Raw genomic sequence first — 16859 nt, forward strand, 5'->3', positions numbered from 1 at the left:
AAATGGATGGATGGATGGATGGATGGATGGATATTATTTATGGGTGAGCCCTAGGCCTTTCATCTTGTTCAAGTCTTCCAGGTAAATAACAATTTTGTTTTTATTACCTTGTTTTTTATAGATTGACAATTAATCTTGCCTAGTCTTATCTACTAAAATTGTACTGAATCATGCACCCAGGCAGAGAGAGATACTCATGTGTAGGTGTCCGTTTACTTCATAGAATTCAAATCTTGCTTAATCATTAAATTTAAATTACTGGTAAAGTTTCTGCACACACTTGCTCCTTCATGATAGCACCATGCCAGGCTCGTGCATGTCAGTGCCTTAAAATCCATGTACAACTGGGCAAATATTAGCAGTAACAAATGTGACCAACACAATGACAGTAACCTATTGTCACGATCCGCTCCGTTCGATCCCGATGTGTGCCACGCCCACCTCGTTACCTCGTGTGATTACCAATTGTGATCATCTGTGTCCTGTTATTTCTGCCTAGTCTTTTGTATTTAGTCCGAGTCTCAGTCTGTCTTCCCCAGATCTGTCATTGTATTGTCTTGGTGTTCGTGCCTGTCAGCCATCCCAGTACCATTAAACCCTGTTTGTCCGAAGTCACGGCTCCGCTTGCCTGCTTTCCTGCTCGCCTGCCTCACAGCCTTGACACCTATGCTTAAACTAATATTTAAAAATAGATTTTCTTATGGCAACCTAAAAATTTGCACCTTGAAGAACTGAATTTGTAACCAAATTGACCTCCCCCCCCACACCCGTTACTCTGATTTGATGATTCGTTAAATCATTTTCCCCAAACAGGTAGCCAAAAATCAGTAACACAAAAATACATAAACTGTTTTTAAATCCTTCAACTTTATTGCATGTATCCCACAATAAACAATCAATTTTTATGATAAGATGTATATTTTAGCTCAGTTTTTAAATTAGTTTTGTCATTTTTTTCTCATCTCAGTAATTCTTGCCCTGGATTTGATTAAATACTTTTATTACAGAAAGAAATGGTAATTACCCCAAAGGCAAAATTGGCGGTTTAGACAATGAAGCAGTATAACTTTAGTCTGTCTTCAAACTTATTTTAAAAATTGGATAAAATTAATATTTTATGATAATGAGTTTGTGAAAATGACCAATATACATACTCAAAGTCACCCTTTATGTTAATTCTACAATAATTTGGGGATTCAACATATATATATTTATGATTATACGTTTCAATAATAGTTTAGATTAATCACAGAAAACTGCATAATTATTTTTTTAACTGATTCCCAGCCCTAGATTTTACCCAAATGCTCTGAGTCTGAGTCATATCCCTGAGACTACCGATTTATTCATTGCAAAATTTACTTAAGAACATAAGAACATAAGAACATAAGAAATTTACAAACGAGAGGAGGCCATTCGGCCCATCAAGCTCGTTTGGGGAGAACTTAGCTAATATCTCAGAGTTGTTAAAATCTTATCTAGCTCTGATTTAAAGGAACCCATGGTTTTAGCTTCCACTACAATAGCAGGAAGACTATTCCATACTCTGACTACACGCTGTGTAAAGAAGTGCTTCCTCAAATTTGTTTTAAAATGTTCTCCCGCTAATTTCCACTTATGGCCACGAGTTCTAGTATTTAGACTAATATTGAAATAGTCATTTGGCTGAACAGCATCCAGACCCGTTAGAATCTTATAGACCTGAATCATATCCCCCCTTAGTCTCCTTTGCTCAAGGCTGAACAGATTCAGTTCCGCTAACCTCTCCTCATAAGACATTCCTCTAAGACCAGGAATCATTCTCGTAGCTCTTCGTTGCACCTTTTCTAAGGCAGCAATGTCCTTCTTGAGGTATGGTGACCAAACCTGCACACAGTATTCTAGGTGGGGTCTTACCAAGGAATTATATAAGTGTAACATCACCTCCCTTGACTTAAACTCCACACATCTAGAGATATAACCCAACATTCTGTTCGCCTTTTTTATTGCTTCCCCACATTGGCGAGAGTGGGACATGGAAGCATCAACATACATACCGAGATCTTTCTCGTAATCAGCTACCTTTATTTCAGTGGAACCCATAAAATATCTGTACTGTATATTTCTGCTCCCTGCATGGATTACCTTACATTTATCTGTGTTAAATTTCATCTGCCAAGTATCAGCCCATTCGCTAATTAAATCCAGATCCCGTTGAAGCCTCTCTGCTGCTTGATTAGTATCTGCTACCCCGCCCACCTTAGTGTCGTCTGCAAATTTAACCAGTTTACTGTATGTATTCGTGTCAATATCATTAATGTAAATTAGGAACAATAGTGGTCCTAAAATTGAACCCTGCGGTACCCCACTATAAACGGAGGCCCACTGTGACATAGTGCCTCTAATAACTACTCGCTGCTTCCTATCAGTTAGCCAGTTTTTGATCCAAGCTGCCACAGTTCCTAAAATTCCTGCAGCTTTAAGCTTTAACAAGAGCCGTTTGTGGGGGACAACATCAAAGGCTTTCTGGAAATCTAAGTAAATCACATCATAGGCCTTTTTAGCTCAGCTAAAAGATTACATGCAAATCTGCACAATCTTCCCCCTCCCACTAATTAGGCAGATAACTATTTGTTTCTGTATGTCTTAATGTCCATACCTAAAAACTTCATATTACTTATATTCTTTATATGTCTAAATATTTATATTATTTTTTCTACTTTCTCCTTTGCACTATGACTAACAAATGTCTGTGACATAACAGTAAGTAGTATAACAGACACACCAATGGTATAATTCAGTAACTACCATGTAATGTCATACAGACACATACATATACACAAAGAGAACCCACTATAATTTTCTTTTAATATGAAATGATACTGCTACCTGTTTTTGACTGTACACAAACAAGTTGCAGTTAGCTGACAAACAAACTGCTCCACAGGAGCAGGCTATACATAAAATAGGTATAATGTACCAGATTCCAACTTTATGAAAATTAAACACTAGCAAACAAACAAGAAGATATTAGCATTTTAACTTTTAAAATAAACATATAATTACTATAAGGCTAGACTAGTTAAGTTGAACATGCATACAAATGACAATGAAGTTGACAAAAAAAAAAATGATACTGATGTATTCCCCAGACAGCACCCTCACCCCATCTCCCTCATCTAATCAGTATTCTTCATAGATCCTCCTACCACAATCTGTAGTCCTACAGTAGGCTTGGGTTGCATCTAATACTTCGTATATTCATGCAAGGGGGATTTTGACCAAAAAAAATCCCAAAGTATACAAATAATATTACTGTAAATCTGCTCAAGCTTACCCTACACACTCGCTGCATCTATCGTTGTATATGCTGACTAGGACAAGGCCTAAATGACATGACTGAGTTCCCTCATGATAAATTTTAATGAGCGGGGGGGATTCGCTCACAATAATTGTAGTCGAACACAAACATTACTGTAATATCGCCCGAGCCAACCCTACACACTCTCCTAACCTCTCCCAAAAATATTTATTAAAACCCCATCCATGCTAAATTTCTACTGATAAAATGTGCTTAATTTTTGAGTTACTGTGCTAAGAAGAAGTGTCCATCACTATGTGGTGCTGTTTCAGATTTGGAGTGAGCCATTTCATAACTTGATCACTCCCAATTCCTTAACCAAAGTTTGAAAAATACTGGTCAAATAGTTTTTGAGTTCTCATTAATGAGAAAGTGTGTTTGGCAATAATGGTTCCAAACCAATACAGTGGTACCTCAGTTCTCGAACTCATTAGAACTCAAATTTCTTAAAAATCAAACCAACCAGTTAGAAAAAAAAAATGACCTAGAACTCAATCTGAATCTCAGAAGTGGAACCGTTGTGATAGCATTGTGCATGTTTAGACTAGCCGAACACATATATTTAGACAGTAAAAATGATAGTAACAGTAATTATTGTTATATAATAAAATACATTTAAAAATAAAGATTTCTTATTAATTATTTAATTTCATTAATAATAAACCATTAATACATTTAATTATAATAATATTGCCCTGCCAAGCAAGGACGGAACGGAGACAAAGGCGCGTACATCAGGGTATCAGGGAATACGGGGTTTAATTACAGGTAAGGCAGGCAAAACGCAGACGGACAATACAATGACCGGACTGGAGAAACAAACTGAAACGCGGACTAAATAATGAGGACTAATGACAACAACCAGAAACAGCTGATCACCCGGGGAATCCACACCAGTTAACGAGGGGGCGTGGCACACGGAAGGAGCGGACGATCAGGGCAGGACACATTGTTTGTTTGTTTTTTAACTTTAAATTGTTTGGATACATTTATTTTCTTACTTTACAAATTTCTGTTTTGATAAATGTGCTTAGATGTGTTTAGTACAGTATATGCTCTTCATGTTTTATCCTGTTCATTCTGTGTTTAAATGCTAAAAAAAAAAACATATTTAGGTGTAATTTTTTTCAGCCATTTAAAAAAAAAAAAAAACTAGCAGGCATATATATTATTGATCAAATATTTAGTTATACATTTCTTTTAATAATTTTTATTTAATATTTCTTAATTTCACCCCGCCAGCAGTACAGTATGGAGGGCTAAGAGTGCCAAAATTAAATAAATAAATACACCAATAATTAATTAATTAAATGTGCCATGAATTGTTTGAAATGGGAAATATAAAGATAAATTATTACTTAAATGTGTCATGAATTATTTAAAATGGGAAATAAAAATATCATTAATTAAATGTGCCATGAATTATCTACCATTAGAAATAAAATCATTATTAATTAATTACATGTGTCATTTACAATTATTTCACTATTTATTTAATTTTGGCACTTTTGGCACTTTCACCACATCATGAATTAATTTTATCTGTCAGTGTGACCCATTAAAGTCAGTAGGCGGGACAAACAATGATCTATCTGGATCTTGTGCAGCCGATTGTTTTGGTCTGAAGCTGTGTCATTTCCAACATGGCGCTACCAATGATGAACCAGTCCCAATACTGCGCATGTATTCACATTTTGCGGCAGACCGTGATTCAGGGCATGGATGTCGTGTATCATTATTCATTGGTCACGTATTGTGAGATGGGTCATTGATGTTTATATTTATAGTTCAGCCGTCACTTTATTGTGGTATTTAAACCATATTGCTTTGCAGATTGTAATATTTGCATCTGTGTGCGCGTTGCTTTTAGTGCCGGTGTTCTGACAAAACATCCTACCTATCGAGACGTGCTATCGAGCCTTTCTGCGCATGTGCAGTTCCACCGTCTTGGGATTAGGGTTAGGTTTTAGGGTTTAGGGTTAGGTTTTAGGGTTTAGGGTTAGGGTTAAGGTAAGAGTTTTAGGGGGTTTTGGGGGGTTAGGGTTAGGGCTATCGATTAGCACTACGGTAGGATGTTTTGATAAAGTAGGACGTTTTGTCAGAACACCGGACAGTAATCTTACACTTTCCCAATTGGTATTGCTGAATAGATGCCTTTTCTTTAGAAATCGTAATAAAATTGGGGTGTATATCAATCTTGTGTACCCATATTGCTTATCAAGGGGCTGTGATATATGTACAGCATTTTCTAAAAAAAAAAAAAAAAAAAAGTCACTCCAAAATAATAGTTAAGAACTTTTATTTGCACAACATAAGCAATGTTTATGTTGTGCGGTTTGACCCAAGATAAAACAATCGGTCGTCTGTCAGAAACAAATGTAATTTGCTTCATTTAGCACCACAAAACACAGCTGCCATAACTGACAGGAGTGTGTGGTAATTACACTGATACAATTAAGAAAAGAAATGACTAAGGAGAAAAAAGCAGGCTTAGTTTAAGTAACTTCACAGCACATTGAACTGGGAGTAGTACATAATGGTAACATTAAAGTAATGTCACCTTTGACTAAAATTGATGGCCATACCCTGTATTTTACGTCGCTCCTTCTGAAGCACATTAGGCATTAAAGGCCTATGCGAAATAAAATCTTTTAAAGTCGAAGGACTCCATCATTATCCGGTTAATTCTCTTTCCTCTCGCTGTCGACATTATCATAAAAAATCAACAGACGATGAAATGTGACGCGATGCCATAAAAATAGCACGCCTTCTTCCAGAAGTCGCAAGCGTGCGCATGCATAGTAGCGGAAGTTACATTTTCGGTAGCGACACCCCTACCTATATCGCTAAATTAAGGCCGTTGCGAAATTCTTCTTCTTCTTGATTATTATAGGTAGCAATGTAAAAACAAATACTGCCATCTATTGTCTCGGAGTATGTTGACGGGTCCCGTACCGATCCATTATCTGGGATCTATTTGTTTTGACTTGCTGTACAGGGTAACCAATCAGATGTTACTCTCGGTTGACGACCCGCAGTGACCCGCCTACTGACTTTGATGGGTCACACTGACAGATAAAATTAATTCATGATGTGGCGAAAGTGCCAAAAGTGCCAAAATTAAATATATAGTGAAATAATTGTAAATGACACATGTAATTAATTAATAATGATTTTATTTCTAATGGTAGATATAATTCATGGCACATTTAATTAACGATATTTTTATTTTCCATTTTAAATAATTCATGACACATTTAAGTAATAATTTATCTTTATATTTCCCATTTCAAACAATTCATGACACATTTAATTAACTAATTATTGGTGTACTTATTTATTTAATTTTGGCACTCTTAGCCCTCCATAGTACTGAACATAAAAAACAAGCACTTTAATAAATATAACAATGAAATCGAAATTAAAACGTTGTAGTACGGTTTGGATTACTTACCGTGGTTACCAAAGTAAACGAAGGATGTCTTCTCTGATTGCATTATACGCAGGAAACTCTCTCTCGTGAGCTCTTTCAATTTTGAAGCATTTACTGTAGTGCAAGGCTTCAGATGCAGCCCCAAAGATAAAACCAAACACACGTACCACGCCATACTACAAAAGATTAGTATTGTAGTATTACAGTTTATATTAAAAGAAACACAAAAGAATGAATCGGTGATATCCCATTTGCACAGTACTTCTAGTTCTCCCTTACAAAGCAGATTGCTAACCCTTGAATATTGTAATGGACGGTTTCGTGTTCTTGCCAAATGTTTAACATGTATCTTATCAATTCAGTTCCTTTCGTAAAACATTTCCGTAGCTACCCGTTCAACATAGCACTGCTCAAGGGATTTAAAAAGGACTCCGTACTAGTCCAATGACAACCATATTACAACGCCTCCCTAACTATGGTTATTAAACGTTTCATTTTTCTTGCCTAAAACGTTAACTTCCGGTAGCGCTGCACTCTGTGGTGACGCATTTTGACGTATGTCGCAAAGTACGCGGGGACTTCTTAAAACCAAGAAGAGATACACTACATCTACGCAGTAATATGTGCAGTCTTCCTCGTGTTCGATGTAAACGTTTGTCGTCATTGATGCTGTGCATTGTGGTCTACACACTTGGACAACGACCGCTTCTATGCGGCATTTGCCAAAGTGTGGATGAAGTGCACTTGGTTTATTCCAGGAACGAGACACCAGTGAACACTTGCCCAAGGCGCACCAAATAGATGTAGCTGGGTCGTGCAAGACACAGGACCACTACATGACACGCCCAGTACACGACACACCCACAGGCACGACCATAACTAGCGGAAAAGTTATTTTTCAAAATAAAAGTACAGCCATAGGCAAAACCATAGTTTACTATAAGAAGTAACTGGAGAATATAATATATCATATATATGTTCATATAATATATATAATATTCAATATATTGTGTTATATGTATGGATGTAATGTATCCTATGAACATGTAACCACAAAACCACAATGAATCGCATGTTCCTATTTGTTCTTATTACAAAGTTGTGATACTTCCACTTGACTGGTGGTGTCCTCAATTATAAAATTAGATAGCACTCTGTATTCACCACAAAATGTTAAAAATGACATAGAAAGTTGATAAGGCAGAGACTTAAAATCACCGTTACCTGTGTAAACACAGTATTTGTGGTCCCCTCCAGAACTTAACAAGCAAAGAAGACATGTTTGTGTTCTCAGAACTCACTATTATCATATAGATACTGCAGTCATTGTCATGAATAGCACAAGAAATTAAACACAATAACACTGACAATAGTGCAGTCTCAAGATACCCCTTTTAGTCAGATTAATAAACAAACAAAAAAGAACAACATACATTCTATGAAAAGTAAAATTACCCATAGGTTGTGTATTCACAGTGCATATTACCCTCAGAGACACAAAGGCACAAAAAAAATAAAAAGAGAAGAAAACATAACAATAATATCTGCAGTGGATAACAAGAACCTGTCCATTCTGCAGTGTCAGGAATAAGCTCGATGACCGCACACCAAACACGAACCATGCAGGGTAAAAAATGAGGCAGGGCCCCAAAGACTTTTATTGGGAAACCTCAGGGTCACATCAGTGCCATTGATATTCCATGGGTAGGCTGAATCAATTAATTTCAGATCCATCTCACATGTACTTCGCCTCACACAGATGTGATATTTGTGTGATCATACTTTTCTCAAGACACACCATTCCCCTTTCCAGAGTAGCCAAATAAAAATATGGAGATCTCACATTATCTGTTATCACTTGTCCAAAATGCTGGAATACCCCATCTTGGACTACTTCCTTCATTAGAAGGGGAAAGCCTCCACTCACCTAGAGAATAAATCAATGATATCCAAACTGTAATGGCAACCTCTACATGGTGTTAATTCAATAAAATCCATCATCAAATGATAAAAAAGGACCCTCTGGCATTAGCTACCTTGTTCTGCGAACACACCATGCATGGGGGCTAGGGCTGGTCGATTTATCGATTTCAAATCAAAATCGCGATTTGAAACAACGCGATTAGCAAGTCGCAAAGGCTGCGATTTAGGATATTCATTATACAGCACGTTGAACCCAGGGTTTAAAACTGCTGTGAGAATAGTTTTACAAATTCATGCCATGCTCCCCATAGATATATATATAGAATGACTAGATGTGTTATGACAAGGTCTAGAGCGTCCGCACAGGTCGGCCATCTTACCACAGGCTGGCTTTCTGGCGGGATCATTCGAACCTGAGGTAAACGGAGGTAAGGTAAGTGACCTGCACAAATGTTAATACTCTTATCTCGCTGAAATCTTGATGGATTTACAAACTGTGTGTTTTCTTACAAACATTATTAACGTGGTTATAGTTCTGGATGCTTGAACATGTTGAAATCGCAGCTTTTCTCCTCGAAAAAAAAAACTGACTTAATCGTGCAGTTTAGTTGTGTATCACGCCTAGCTAGGCTACTAGCTATCCAGTAATTTGGGGCGAGGCAGAATTACGCTTTCTTTTCAATATAATACACACATTATAAACATGATTTAACTGAATTTACACATGATTTACTGTCTGGTTGGTTTGTTAAAACGTCTTACATTATGATTTCTACAGGAAATTGCTGACAAGATGCCAGACTTTTGTGCCGCCTATGGCTGCTGTAACCGCCGTTGTCTCGAAACGAGAACCCGAGGGATCACCTTTCACCTGTAGGATGTTACAATATTATGAATTATTTTTAGGATAATCGTTAGTTACTTAGTGGAAGTATGTAGCCTACATATTACATAATAGTATTGCTAGATTGTTGTTGACACAAGGTTTAGAATATTTTGTTTAACGTACATAATCACTGAATGTTTGAATATAGTTTGTGTGTTTATCTTATTCTTGAAGTACATACATACATGCTTACATACAGTTACCCCAACATATGATAATCTAGGTGTTTACTTGTGTCCTTGGCCTTAAATGGAAAGATGGATTTAAAATGCTGACAATAATTGATATATCTGGGTACATTTCTCACTTTTGTAAGGTTTCCCAAATCCAGAGAGAGGAGGAGGAAGTGGGAAGTTGCCCTAAGAAGGGACGGTTTTGCTGCCACTGACAGGACACTGATCTGCAGTGAGCACTTCAAGACCGAGGACTTCGACAGGACCGGGCAGACTGTGCGGATTAAAGATGGTGTTGTGCCATCCATTTTCAGCTTCCCAGCACATCTTCAAAGGGTATGTCTATCACTGACCAAAAATAATTTAAGGTGTATAAGACTGATATATCAATATACACGTGATTAAATCAGGGTGTCCGCGCAGTAGTAAAAGGTAGTAAAAGGTAGTAAAAAAAAAAGTCCAAATTAAGGCCCTTGAAAGGTAGTAAAAGGTAACAAACGAAATTTGACCGGGTAGTAAATTTTTCTTCTCCACCTCAATATATTCCATTTGTTCTGAATATTTCTGTTTGCGTGTTTAACTTCATCTCATGAATAAAAAAAAATATATATATATACGGTATATACAGTATAGGACCTGAGTGTTGATAGCCTATCAGATTGGAGCTTGTGGGATTGATCCAATCTAACGTGTGTATGACGTTAGCAGAGTCCCCGACACTAGCTAGGTGACACTCGGCTCCGGGAAAATACGAGGAAAATGGGGAAATGCAGGTTTTCACAGACTTGGCTCGATGACCCGTTGTTTAAAGATTGGCTTAAGCCGGTCATGGGCAATGACAGAGAAGCATTCTGCAGTGTGTGCAAAAAAACAATAAATTTAACATGGAATGGCGTTACCGCGGTGAAATCACACAGTGCATCGTCCATTCACCAGCAGAGGATGCGGGTGGGGGGGGAGCAGCTCCCTATTTTGATGTTCAGCCATGCACAGACAAGCATAAACCCCACACAGCCTTCGCAGCAAACCAGTAGGCCTACCACGATTAGTAGCACCACTATGGCTGCAGTGGATCGACAGCAGACTTTACAGGTACCAACGTCGGCTCTCAGAGCTGAAATCCTGTGGTGCTTGAATACCGCGGCAAACCATCATTCTTATAATTCCAATGAAGGGGTTGGGGAATTATTCGCTACTATGTTCAGTGACTCTGACATCGCGAAAAGCTTCGCTTGTGGCAAGGATAAGACTTCCTACATGATTCGATTTGGCATTGCGCCACATTTTAAGAAGCTACTCATAAAAAGCGTAAATGATGCAGGGCCATTTGTACTCATGTTCGATGAGTCTCTGAACCAGGCGGCGAAAAAAAAACAACTGGATATCCACGTTCGGTTTTGGAAGGATGACCGTGTGGCTTCCTCATACTTTGGGTCACAGTTCCTTGGACACGCAAGGGCTGAAGACTTGCTGCAAAGCATCAAAGTAAGTTGACTTCTTATCGTAGGCTATTGTACATTTTATGGTTTTCAATTAATATCAACATTAAAAATCACATTTAATTTGGTCAGAGAATGAAAAGTTGGTTTGGTTTGGAGTTGGTGGGTGGATGGGTGGGGGGCTGGGGCTCTCTGACCCTTGGGTCCAAGGCCTGATTTCCATATCTCATGTCTGTTCATGTTACCACTAGCTTGCAAACCATGCATGAAATTTAATGTAGGAGTGCCATCTACTGGACAGTAAAGTTCCTATAAATAATTATTTCTTACACTCATTATTCAGTCCTAATTCAACTCATTTAACAAGATCTTGGATTCCACACCTTACTTCTGGGACTGTGTGTTTTTGGTGGAAAGGTCTATAATTTACAGATTAAATATTTTGTGTTATATCTGAAATATGAATATTATAAAGAAAAGTCATATTTGCAGATACTTACGGGGACATGGGCTAGGCTACAAACTGTCTAGCAGAGTTTTATGAATAATTAAAAACTCAGTGAAAATAGTTATTTTAATAAAATGTTCTTTTGTGACAGGAATGTGTTACACAGCTCAACTTGAGACACCTGCTGTCTGTCAGTATGGATGGCCCAAATGTCAATTTGAAAATGTTGGAGCTCCTTCAGAGTGAACATTCAGAGCTTCATGGGGATGCACAACTCATCAGTGTTGGCAGTTGTGGCTTGCACACCCTTCATAATGCCATGAAGGCTGGATTCACCACATGGCAGGTAGACAAGCTGTTGCGAGCCTTGCACTACATCTTCCACAATGTTCCTGCACGTAGAGAAGATTTCACCAGTGTCACAGGATCCTCTACCTTTCCCCGACCTTTCTGTGGCCACAGATGGGTGGAGAATGTCCCTGTGGCTGAAAGAGCTGTCGACATCTGGCCCATGCTTTCAAAATACGTTGATGCTGTTGAGAAGAAAAAGGTGCCAAACCCCAACACAGCGTCATATGACACAATTTTGTCAGCACAGTCTGATGATTTCATCATAGCAAAGCTGCAGTTCTTCTTGTCGGTTGCAAGAAGCTTTGGCCCATTCCTGACGAAATACCAAACAGATGAGCCTGTACTGCCTTTTTTTGGCTAAAGACCTGACAGAACTCCTAATGGTAATGATTAGTTATTGTTGAAATTTATTGACTCATTTGAATATGATTAAACTGCTATAGTTGATTACTAACAGTTATTTCTTGTATTGTTAAGGGTTTACTGCGGCGATTCATGAAACAGGAACTTTTACAGGACCGAAGCCCCCTGCAGCTCATCAAAATTCAGGTATCTGATGAGAAGAACTGGGTCTCTATCAAAAGCGTGGACCTCGGCCTGGGTGCTGAATCTGCCATCAAGGTAAACTTGTCCTAGTCTCACTTCCATTAAGAACATTAAGTCACATGAACATTAATAACATTAATAAATTATTTGTTAGGTCCTGCAGAGCAAGCCAGGAAGCAAAATAGGGGAGCTTTCTGTACTAACATTCCGACGGGAATGTTTGAAGTGCCTTGTTAAGGTAGTCGGGAAGTTGCAGGACAAATCCCCCCTGAAGTTTCCCATGGTTTGGAATGTGGCATGTCTTCATCCCACAAAAATCTATGAAGAGCCAGAGTGGTGCATCAAGAACATGAAGAGCATAGTGCAGACGTTTCTTCAGGGCAAGAAATTGACAGGTGGAATTCCAGCTGGTAAGAAAATGTATGCGTAGGGACAGTAGAAGAGGACAGGTCATTCAAATGAAGGCCATGTTTAAGGGATGTCATTGATGTTATTCTACCTTATTTACCCTTCAGAGCGTTGTCTGTTTTGCTGTTATAAATGACTGTGTGCACATTGACTGTTTGAGAAGCTGTGATATTCTACTTTGTAATGGGCAGTTAAGCATACTGCATTGTACTTAAATGTCATAAATGATTATATCTTCATTTCTTTATCAATATTTCAGGTGATGTTATCATACAGCAGTTTACCTCCTTGACCTCAGTTGAAGGAAGGGGTGAGCGTTTCCTGTCCTTCAAGCCAGTGAAGGAGCGCCTTGATGTGTTTCTGTACACAAATCTCAGCACACCTTACCCTGAGTTATCACGGTTTTGCCAGAGTCTCCTCCTTCTATCGCATGGCCAAGCCACGGTTGAGAGAGGTTTTTCCATCAACAAGGAAGTGGAAACGTGGAACCTCCAGGATGACACACTGGAATGCCTCAGATTGGTCTGTGACAGGATCAGCAGTTGTGGGGGTGTTTTAAAGGTGCCTCTGACGAAGGAGCTCCTTGCCTCTGCCTCATCTGCCAGATCTCTATATAGACTGTTCCTGGAGAATGAGAGAAGAAAGAAGGAGAGTGCCGCACTTGCTCTGAAGAGGAAAGCAGTAGAGGAGGAGCTTTTGGACCTCAGAACCCAGCGTGAGGTACTAAGCAGAGTTTGTGAGTCGCTTCAAAATGACGCAGACAAGTTGGCCGAGCAAGCTGAGGGAAAGGCTGGGTCCAAAATGGCTGAACTTATCACAAAGTCCAACACACTTCGCAGAAGACACAAAGAGAAAAAAGAAGAGCTCCGCCAATTGGAGGAAAGGATTGAAGAGAAGTCCTCACAACTGAGACTTTTGTGACTGTCTCTCCTCTGTCTCAGTTTCACAATTTTCTCTTATTCTCCTCTTGTACTCCACTGATTTTCTCCCTTCCTGTCCATTCATCTCTTGCTTCCCTTATGTCTTTGGGAGGAAGAGGAGGACCTCTTCACATGTATGTATGTCTCTCTCTCTCTTCCACTGTCACTCTTTTTCTCTGCTGTCTCCATTCCCACATCTCTCCCCCTCAATCTCAACCCCTTCTTCCCCCCACCCCCCCCCTCTCTCTGAAGTTATCAGCTGATGAATACAGGTAAAATTGTTACAACTTCTACATTCTACATTTAATAGTGTTATAGTGCATATCTGTTCTGCACATAGAATTATGGTTATGTACTGCTAATGGTACGCCTGTTCTGCACACCAAATTGATTTTGGGACACATTCAAACTGATATCTATCTGAAGTTTCATCAACCAATAAATGCCAGTGGTTACCACCCATTACCATTTTATGGCTCATTGACTCATTTGGACATTCTCATTTGGAGTTGACAGATAATGAATTGCTTTTAAGAAAGTATTTCATTTCTTGAGTCTGTTTGTGACTGTGTGTGACATGACACACTTTTATTGATTTTTATTCACGTTTATGGTTGTTGTCATTTGTTATACGAAGTGTCAAGTTGGTGGGTTATGTTTAAGCTAAAAAAAAAAAAAAAAAGGCAGCTGATCGATGTTGTGTTGGTAGTAAAAAATATTGGGGAGGTAGTAAAAAAGGTAGTAAAAGGTAGTAAATTCAACTTTAGGATTCCTGCATATACCATGTAAATGTGATCCGTTTTTGTTTCTGCAAGGTATACAATTTGTTGTTTATTACAGCACATTTAGACACTCAAAACTACTTTATTTTAGTCAGTAGGTAGCAATAAGAAGCCTAACCCTAACCCTAACCCTCACAACCCACCCCCACCCTCCCCTTTCCCGTGAGGATGGACACTGGTTACAGCGGCCCTCACAACCCACCCCCACCCTCCCCTTTCCCGTGAGGATGGACACTGGACTATTATTTTGTCCGAATGCACCAGAATGCTCCGTTTGTATGTGAAAATGACACATTCACCAGCCGCCACTGATCATGAGTTATAGTAATACTAACCCACTCTTATCAGGCCCAGCTGGATGAGGACCAGAACCAGCACCACTGGGACACCTTTGTTACTTCGCTAAATTTTTAATGAAAATGTAAAAAAAAAAAAAAATCCATCAAATGTCTCTAACACCTCTGTCTAAACATTGATTTTAATAAATCTTCAAAAATCTTTGAAAAGTGCCTTTATAATGTCTAAACAAACTGTTTACTACCATTTTATGTGTAAAAATATTTTTATTAACAATTTGGAAATATGGACTTTAGTTCTTTGTGCTGTGTTATAGTCATCACTGTACAGGGTGGGGATTTTAACATGCAGCGTTTCTTGATGTATATTTGTTAAGGGAAATCTTGTAGGCTTAGTCTACCTATTCTAGAACATTATTCTATTTTTTAGAACATAAGATAATTACTCAAAAGTATTCAGTGTCATAACTACATATTTGACGTTTATAATAAATCAAACCGTTTGAAAATCGGTTAAAAATTGAGCACGTTATGGCTATTTAAAAATTACATGTTTTACTATCAACACAATATTTTGGGTGAGCGAGCAGCCTGTGGTAAGATGGCCGCCATATGCGGACGTTCGACTCCGTTGGCCAGCAACGCAGACGAGACATCTAGTCATTCTATAGATATCTATGGGCCCACTAACAGCAAACATGTAAAATCCAAGGAAAATGTTACATTCGCGGTGCGAAAAAATACTATTTCCGCTACTGAGCTGTAAGTGAATTGCCTAATTCCTATTTCATGGTCCAAGATAGTTTCAGAAAGGTCCTATCATCAATAGAACCGGCGAGCTCCTTTCAAACACCAGCTGCGATATACTTCAGCGTATCATACCTTTTGTATTTGTTAATAGGCAATAGCATTAGTATACCGCTAACCCATCAAAACAACAATGAGACAGTCAGTAATTCTCACAGCAGCGGAGTCGGTGACCCCCAAAAAGCCGTAAAAACCATAATACAGCCGTGTTTATGTCATATGTTTTTGTGCTTATCAATTTAAGTATTTCCAGAAACTAATCTTAATCTCACAACAGTAATAAAATAAAAGCCTTGCTTTAACATAAATACTAATAATTCTCATTTCAAATAAAATGCAGGGTTGGCAACTTTGGTCAGCTGCGTGAAGTTAGATTTTCTGTTCTCTGTTCTGCACACACATTTACATGTATGTAAGTTTTATCCCTATAACGCCAGATGCATCATATTTGATACAAATATTTCTATGACCTCTACGTCAGTAATAGGATTACCCCTTTCCTCAAAAACCCGTTGTATATAATCATATAACTGTCTTTTACCCCCTGGTGGATGACTTATGTACTGCAGGTGGAAAACGTCTCTTTTTTTTAAGAATCAAAGACGGCTGCGCGCAGGCTGTAGCCGGCAGGATTTTCACGGGATAAGAAGTCCTATTTTTGGAACAGTTACCGTAGGCGCAATTTAGCGAAAATTGATTATATTTCAATATATTTCAAGCCTTTATTAGTGTGAAACAACTCATAATAACTTAATATCATGAAATATTTTATTGAAAAACCTTGGTGAAAATTGTGTATCAAATATGATACTACGGGTATGTAAATGTATTTTATTTGTCAGTGCATCAATTGTTGTTTTAGTCAATTTAGTGATCAAATTTGTATTATTTATACCATAATACAAACAACAACTAATATATTACTCAATTTAAGCTTGAGTATTTCTTCTAGTACACATTTTGAGAAGAATTTGACATTTATGCTGATCGCAAATAGTCAATATATAGTTTGTAAACGTAACGATGTATTCTTTGTATTATTCTGATTTGTATATTTAGACAGCAAAAAAGTACAGTGTAGAAGATATCTTGAATATGATAATTGAT

At 38.1% G+C, this 16859-nt stretch overlaps 3 protein-coding genes across 7 annotated transcripts in view; 2 read left to right on the forward strand and 1 right to left on the reverse strand.

Annotated features, from left to right (window-relative positions):
• The window catches only part of txndc16 (thioredoxin domain containing 16), a 48503-nt gene extending 41060 nt beyond the window's left edge, over positions 1-7443 (reverse strand). For 4 of the 5 annotated variants that reach the window (XM_023797810.2, XM_023797811.2, XM_023797809.2 and 1 more), the window contains exon 1: positions 6795-7443. In XM_023797810.2, coding sequence (XP_023653578.2) covers positions 6795-6948 — 154 coding nt within the window. In that variant the 5' untranslated portion in view covers positions 6949-7443. The remainder of the gene's footprint in view (positions 1-6794) is intronic. The other variant, XM_023797813.2, reaches the window with a different exon arrangement.
• A 1605-nt stretch (positions 7444-9048) lies between these two features.
• On the forward strand, positions 9049-15391 carry LOC140578381 (THAP domain-containing protein 6-like). The gene is made up of 4 exons (XM_072698982.1): positions 9049-9129; positions 9475-9569; positions 9899-10091; positions 14998-15391. The coding sequence occupies exons 2-4, from the start codon at positions 9490-9492 to the stop codon at positions 15061-15063; spliced, it is 339 nt and encodes a 112-aa protein (XP_072555083.1). The 5' UTR covers positions 9049-9129; positions 9475-9489; the 3' UTR covers positions 15064-15391.
• LOC111836490 (uncharacterized) lies at positions 11956-13868 on the forward strand. Its single transcript, XM_072698968.1, has 4 exons — positions 11956-12376; positions 12471-12614; positions 12694-12949; positions 13207-13868. Exons 1-4 carry the CDS (start codon positions 12326-12328, stop codon positions 13866-13868), a joined length of 1113 nt encoding a protein of 370 aa, XP_072555069.1. The 5' UTR covers positions 11956-12325.
• Positions 15392-16859: the final 1468 nt, after the last annotated feature.

The sequence above is a fragment of the Paramormyrops kingsleyae genome, chromosome 14 (assembly GCF_048594095.1).
Source record: "Paramormyrops kingsleyae isolate MSU_618 chromosome 14, PKINGS_0.4, whole genome shotgun sequence".
Lineage (NCBI taxonomy): Eukaryota > Metazoa > Chordata > Actinopteri > Osteoglossiformes > Mormyridae > Paramormyrops > Paramormyrops kingsleyae.

Bases quoted from the DNA above. Each gene is read 5' to 3' on its own strand.
- LOC111836490 (XM_072698968.1), top strand. From the start codon at position 12,326: ATGAGCCTGTACTGCCTTTTTTTGGCTAAAGACCTGACAGAACTCCTA. The intron at 12,377-12,470 runs GTAATGATTAGT...TGTATTGTTAAG, and splicing joins ACCTGACAGAACTCCTAATG to GGTTTACTGCGGCGATTCAT. The intron at 12,950-13,206 runs GTAAGAAAATGT...TCAATATTTCAG, and splicing joins GACAGGTGGAATTCCAGCTG to GTGATGTTATCATACAGCAG.
- LOC140578381 (XM_072698982.1), top strand. From the start codon at position 9,490: ATGCCAGACTTTTGTGCCGCCTATGGCTGCTGTAACCGCCGTTGTCTC. The intron at 9,570-9,898 runs GTAGGATGTTAC...CACTTTTGTAAG, and splicing joins CGAGGGATCACCTTTCACCT to GTTTCCCAAATCCAGAGAGA. The intron at 10,092-14,997 runs GTATGTCTATCA...CACTCTTATCAG, and splicing joins TCCCAGCACATCTTCAAAGG to GCCCAGCTGGATGAGGACCA.